Source organism: Squalius cephalus, assembly GCF_949319135.1.
Source record: "Squalius cephalus genome assembly, chromosome: 17".
NCBI classification, from domain to species: domain Eukaryota; kingdom Metazoa; phylum Chordata; class Actinopteri; order Cypriniformes; family Leuciscidae; genus Squalius; species Squalius cephalus.
The window spans coordinates 2,675,872-2,682,827 of NC_137138.1; the positions used below are offsets into that span (position 1 = coordinate 2,675,872).

The 6,956-nt window shown below is 50.6% G+C and overlaps 1 protein-coding gene across 3 annotated transcripts in view; it reads left to right on the top strand.

Moving 5' to 3' along the window:
• Positions 1 to 6,956, top strand: part of LOC307144507 (vitelline membrane outer layer protein 1-like) — a 33,043-nt gene extending 26,087 nt beyond the window's left edge. The window contains exons 4-5 of one of the 3 annotated variants that reach the window (XM_079846904.1): positions 6,134 to 6,323; positions 6,606 to 6,682. In XM_079846904.1, coding sequence (XP_079703030.1) covers positions 6,134 to 6,317 — 184 coding nt within the window. In that variant the 3' untranslated portion in view covers positions 6,318 to 6,323; positions 6,606 to 6,682. Of the gene's footprint in view, positions 1 to 6,133; positions 6,324 to 6,380; positions 6,581 to 6,605 lie in introns of those variants that run through there. The other 2 variants (XM_079846905.1, XM_079846906.1) reach the window with 2 other exon arrangements.

The following is a 6,956-nucleotide window of genomic DNA, read 5'->3' on the forward strand; positions in this document are numbered from 1 at the left end:
TCTGGCACTGAGCGTTCTCGCTCGCGGCGAAGAGGTCGATCTGCGCTTCGCCGAAACGACGCCAAAGCGTTTGGACCGTCTGGCGGTGTAGAGACCATTCCCCTGGGGGAACGTTGTCCCTGGACAGTCTGTCCGGGCCGTCGTTCAGACGACCGGGTACATGGGCTGCCCTTAGGGAGCGCAGCGGGCCCTGAGCCCAGGACAGGAGGCGCTCTGTGAGAGCGCGCAGGGTTCTGGATCTGATTCCACCCTGGCGGTTCACGTAAGACACCACTGACATGTTGTCCGAGCGAACTAGCACATGGTGTCCCCGTAGAAGTGGCAGAAAATGCTTCAGCGCTTTCTCGACCGCCAGCATCTCTAGACAGTTTATGTGAAGGCTTCTCTCCGTATTCGACCATGGGCCGCAAATCGGACTGCCCTCGTGAGTCGCTCCCCAACCCATGTTGGACGCGTCTGTCGAGACCACTTTGCGGTGTGCGATGACCCCCATCGTCACTCCCCGCTGATACCATTCGGCCGCCAGCCAGGGCTGCAGGGCTGAGACACAGCGCTGAGTCACTCTGACTGGTGCACGGCCCGAAATCCATGCTTTGCGGGGCACTTCCGACTTTAGCCAGCATTGAAGCGGGCGCATTCGAAGTAACCCCAGCTGCAGGACCGCTGCGGCTGACGCCATATGGCCCAAAAGCCTCTGAAAGGTTTTTAGGGGAAAAACTTTTCCCACTTGAATGGAGGCGGCGAGGTGTCGAACACAGCGTGCGCGCTGTGCTGACAATCTGGCCGTCATCGCCGCCGAATCCAGATCTATACCCAGAAAAGTGATAGACTGGCTGGGGGTTAGAGAGCTCTTGTCCCAGTTCACTGAAAGACCCAGGCTTTCCAAATGACCGAGAAGCGCTTCTCTGTGAGAAACTAGTTCCTCCGTTGAGTGCGCTATAATGAGCCAATCGTCCAGATAGTTCAGAATTCGTATTCCCCTTGATCTCAGGGGTGCGAGAGCCGCATCCATGCACTTCGTAAATGTACGGGGTGCCAGGGACAGGCCAAACGGCAGGACGGTATACTGAAATACCTGACCGTCGAAGGCGAATCTCAAGAATGGCCTGTGACGGGGTATAATCTGAATCTGAAAATACGCGTCTTTCAGATCGAGAGAGATGAACCAGTCTCCCGGGCGAATCTGCGCGAGGATTTGACTGGTCGTGAGCATTTTGAACGGTCGTTTCACGAGCGCTTTGTTCAGATATCTCAGATCTAATATGGGTCTGAGCGCTCCGCCCTTCTTGGGTACGAGGAAATAACGGCTGTATAAGCCTGCCTCGGTAGCCGGAGGGTGAACTCGTTCTATCGCCCCTTTGTGCAGCAAATTCGCTATTTCTGCGTGAAGCACATGAGCTGCATCCGCCTTCACCTGAGTCTCGACCCGGGCGCGAAAGCGCGGGGGGCGGCGAGTGAATTGAAGCGAATAGCCCTTTAACACTGTGTTTAGTACCCACTTCGACACTCCCGGAATAGCTTTCCATGCATTCGCACTCATAGCTAGGGGTCGAATCGCCTCCGGGTCCCGCCCGCCGCACAGCGCGGGACGGGGAGCCTGTGGCGGTATGTGCGCGAGTCGCGCAGTGGCAGTGAGGGGAGACGGGGGCTCGCTGATAGCGGCAGCCGGCTGAATAACGCTGTGAGAGAGCGTTGTGTGTAACGGCTCGCGGCGCGGAAGCGGGGCGGGCTCGTGAGCGTTTACATGAGAGTGTGCATGCTGTGTAGCGGGCACAGGACTCTTTATTAACACACAGCCGGCGGCGGGGTGCTCTGGTCCCCGAATGTGTGAGACAGAGCGGGCACTGTATAGGTGTGAGCACTGGGGCGTGGGCACGTGACCTACAACAAACACTCGAGCGGCCGTAGCGCGCTTTATGTGAGTGCACTCTGTGGGGTACACAGGGGAGATTGTGCTTGTGTGTAGCAATGAACACTGGGGCGTGGGCATGTTTACTACACTCATAACACTGACGGCGCGAGCCGAATGACCAGATTTTGCACTCTTTATTTGATTTATCTGGGTCGCCGTAAAAACGGCGTTTGCGGGCAGGCGAGAGAGTTGAGAAACTGGCTCGTTGGCTGCGGTGGACACTACTGCAGTAGCCTTTATCAAGGGGACTGGCAGAGGGATACAAGTTAGCTTTGACGGCGGTCCGGCCGCGGCGGGACTCAACCGTCTTTTCCTCTCGACGAGTGCTAGGAGGACTTCGCAGGCTCGGGTTTCAGCGAAACTCTAGGCCGGGGACCCCGCGGGGGTAGCGGCCTGTGCTGGCTGGTGGAGCGGGACCTAGGTCGGCCGCGCTGGCGCTGCTGCGAAGCTGGAGGTCGAGACGGGCGCTGCGTGGAGCTGCGTGCAGGAGGCTGAGAGTTAGAGCGGCCTGCAGCGGAGCTCGAGCGGCGGGGCAGAAAGAGGTTCATGGTCTGTGACGCCTTCTGTACTTCAGAGAAGCGGTCCACGAGGCCACTCACCGCAGGGCCGAAGAGACCGGTGGGTGAGAGCGGGGCGTTGAGAAACACGGACCGCTCTTGTTCCCCCATGTCGGCTAGCGTTAGCCAGAGGTGGCGCTCTATGACGGTCAGCGAAGCCATGGAACGTCCGATAGCTTGGGCCGCTGTCTTCGTCGTGCGAAGGGAGAGGTCCGTCGCACTGCGCAGGTCGGTCAAGGCAGACTTATCCAGTTCTCCCTCGTCGAGCTGGCGGAGGAGGTCGGCTTGGAGAACTTGAAGGACCGCCATTGTGTGCAGGGCTGAGGCGGCTTGCCCAGCGGCGGAGAAAGCGCGGCTGGCAAATGCCGAAGTAGTCCTGCAGGCCTTAGACGGGAGGGCAGTCTTTGAGCGCCATCTCGCGGATGGGGGGCAAAGATGCGCTGCAACCGCCTGTTCGACCGGTGGAATCCGTGGCTCCGTCCACGCGGGAGAGAGTTGATGAGGCCGGAGAGCGGAGTCTGGCCGAAACTGGAGCGTTCCACGATTTAGCAAGCTCCTCGTGAAGCTCCGGTAGAAAAGGCGCTGGTCTGGACGCTGGAGCTTGTCGACTGGCGGGCAGGAAGCATCCGTCGAGCCTGTTGGGCGGGGGCACCGCTGGCGGAGACCATTCGAGGCCCAGGTGCTCGACTGCCACAGTGAGGAGGCGGAGAAGCTCGGCGTCCACACTGGCGTGAGTCCTGCTGGACGCTCTGGTGGAGGAGGCGGAGCGGACAGAGCCGGACCAAGCCTCGCTGTCCGACGCCATTAGCGAGCACGTGTCCAGTAGCGCGTCGTCATCCGCTTCATCCCCTGAAGCGACGGCATCGAGTGCGAGAGCCGTCGGCTGCGCGTCGGAAAGCGGGGACGGAGAAGGAGAGAGCGAGGCTCGCGGGAGAGGCTCCGGCGAGGCCCTGGCTCGAGTCTCAGGCTCCGGTGGTTGTTGAGAGCGGCGTTTCTTTTTTCGCGGCCCAACGACGGTTGGAGCAGGCTCTGTGAAAAGGGCGAGTCGAGCCCGCAGGGTCGACATCGGCAGCTCCTCACAGAAGTCGCAGCCGCCCGAGGAAAGCGCGACGGCTGCGTGGTCCCGGCCCAGGCAGAGAGCGCAGAGAAGATGGCGGTCTCTGTCGCTGAGTGTAGAGCGGCATGAGCCGCACGTGGTGCGAGGCATTTGCAACAACGCCTCTGCTCTTTTAGAAAGTGCTGCGAAGCAAAACACACACAAAAAGAGCTTGCAAGAAAAGGATATCGCCGGATAGCTGAGCTGGCACGGCAGGCTGAAGGCGGCGAGATTCGTCCGGCTTCCTCAGGCTGTCCTAAGCTGGCTCGTTAGCTGTTCCTTGCAGGACAACGGCGACGGCTTCCTCTCAGAGCTCAGCGATGCGAGTGCTTCGCTGAAAAGACAGAAATCAGAGAATATAGCCTACGAGCCTTCCTTATATACGCTCTGACGCCGCCCATTCTGGTGGGCTGTGACGCGCGAGGGCGCGCGCGCCCTCATTGGGCGTGACGTCACGCCAGGCTCACTGGTAGGCTTAAGCAGTTGCCGCGCGGCAGCCAATGAGCGTGCAGTATGCCGCTCTAGCTCAGCTGCCCGCAGCTGCACTGCGTTGACAAAATATGAAATTAAGGATAATTTTTGGCTTCAGTATCTCGAGAAAAGAAGACTTTTCCCGCAGCGTAAGCAAGCTTACGCAATACGAGAGAACCTCTCGTAAGAGAACTTCCGCTATTCATATATTTATTCTGTGCCAAAAAAAAAAAAAAAAAAAAAAACTTCCAAAAAAAGTCAAACTTGCAAATTTAACGAGTTTGTCACAGGATTAGCGACTTTTCATACCCCTATAGCGACTTATTTTTAGCGATAAATCTAGCGACTTTTTGGATTGCTGGTTTACATGTAGTCAGAATAGGTGTAATGAGAAAAGCTTTATTGGACATTCAGCTATATATATTATAGGAAGGAAAATATATATATATATATATATATATATATATATATATATATATATACATAGGAAAGAAAACAGATGTAAACTGCAGACAGTTGGTGCAACATTTAGTGACTTTTTGAGTAGGCTTTAGCTTCTTTCCATTGAAAATAGGTTGGTCAAAACACACTTTAATTTCCTCATAATCTCCACTGCAGCATCAGCTCTTTTCTCACAGTGTCTGAAACGCTTCGTTCGTAGATTCAGTCTCTCTAAACCCCGCCTCTCTGAGAGCCGCTCTGCTCTGATTGGTCAGACGGCCCAGTCTGCTGTGATTGGTTAGAAACCAAAAGCTCATTATCATATCTGACTCTCAGCTCTTGACACACAGTGATACGAACAGTAACGATGGTGTGGGTTTTACCGTATCAATCTCAAAGTGGATTTGCTTTGTCAGCAGAAAACAGCGTCTTATCCACACGAACAACACGAACCAAACTCTTCCAGTCTCAGATAAACTAGTGTTTGAGGGCGGAGCAAAGAGACGCTGTTCAGCCATTCAAGACTAGGGTGACCACCATCAAACAAACCAAATGTGGGACGATTATAAGTTTGTGTGGGACAATGTGGGACATGTTACCGACACTAAAACATAACCTGAAACTGTTATATAGCCTAATGTTTATCTAACTTAAAACATTTGTATTCTGCCTTTCAGCTGATAAAAATTCTTTGTTCTTTTGTCCCTTCCAGAAAACACCATTACATAACAATGTAACATAACATGCCTTTATTTTACGTCATTTAAATTCAACATCACTGAGCCCAAAGGCAGCAGGCATCATGCAGATAACTATTTTTGTAAAAAGTTCTGACCAAGTCCAACTAAAATCCAACAAAATTAATAATGAACAAATAAAATACAAAACAACATAAAATTAGATAATTGACAGTCTTATATATTAAGAATATAATATACCAAAAACTTTCATATTTTTAAAAAGGATGTTAATTAAAACAATCTCAGAAGGCAACAAGTTGATAAATTCTGTTAAATTTACCGAATTATCCATTTGTTTTCTGACAGGGAACACATGGAACGAATCACCGCTCCACATTTTGATTGACAGCCGTCACAATCTATATTGACCGTGTTTACTCCTTTCCTTTCAACCATTGGATAGGATTTAAAAAACAGCTGTTGTATTTGTACTTCTGATGAAGCGCTGTTGAATATAGGTGAAAAATTACGCCACAAAAAGAATAAATAAAATGATTTCTTAAAAAGGCAAAAGACGTGCATATTATGCACGTTTCCTTAATATGATAATTAAAAACCAACAGACTGATGAAAATGCAGGACATATTCTCAATATGCGACATGCGGGACAAAGGGTGAAAATGCTGTGCGGTACAACGCAAAGCGGGACGGGTGGTCACCCTAATCAAGACCAGAGACTGGCATTATGCAAATTCGTAACAAACCTACACAAGTTCAGCAGGAAGTGAGACTTGAATTACTGACGACTCGTTTCAGGCAGTTCAGAATCGCTTCTTTCTTTTGGGAGACAAAAACTCCATTTATCTGCACTTTAAAACTTTTACATTCACAAACAGCTCTATTACACATTGCATGAAAGGTCATATCCAAAAAAGCATATGAGCACTTTAACATAATACAGTCACATTTATTTCAGATTCAACTGCAGTGGAGGTTCTATCCTTCAAGGTGACGGCACAGACTGGGGCGATTGGGGAAACTGGAGTCCAGAATGTAAAGGAAGAGGAATCTGTGGCATCGGGACACGGATAGAAGAGCCACAGGGAATCAAAGGAGATGACACCGCTCTCAATGACGTGCGCATGTTCTGCTGTGATTAGGGTGATGTGATCACAATCAAAAACTCAGACTGACACTGCAGATCAGTGTGTTTATTCTTTCAGGTGTAAGAGGATGACCACAAGAATAGCAAGAAGATCAAATGTATTGTAATTATTGATCATCATACTGTGATAAACTAACATGAACCATGTCATACAACAGCTTTGTAAGGGATAATGCACAGTCATTATCACAAAATAAAGCCTAACCGGATGATCATGACATTTACATCCCAGCTATTATTGGAGTAGAAATTATTTTATATTTTATTCTTTCTTGTATGTTAGTGATTCTTCTGAAGACTCCTGAACTTCTGCTGTCAGTCAAACTGTTGTCAAATATCAGCATTAAAGACTTTCTAAACAGAACCTTGTAGTTTCACATTCTTTTGTACGCTTTACATCAGATCGTTCACTACATTAGTGCATGTGGCAGATGGTCTAAAGTGACTTGTATTGCATTCAAAGTAATTGTCTTATCCGTTCATGCATTCCCTGAGAATGACCAGCCTAATCTCAATACACACGCACCCCACAATACTAATCCTACCCAAATGTGTACCCACACCACTATTAAACCTACCCATGCATATCATATGCACATAAAAACTAATTTTCGTGTACAAATTGCATGATAAA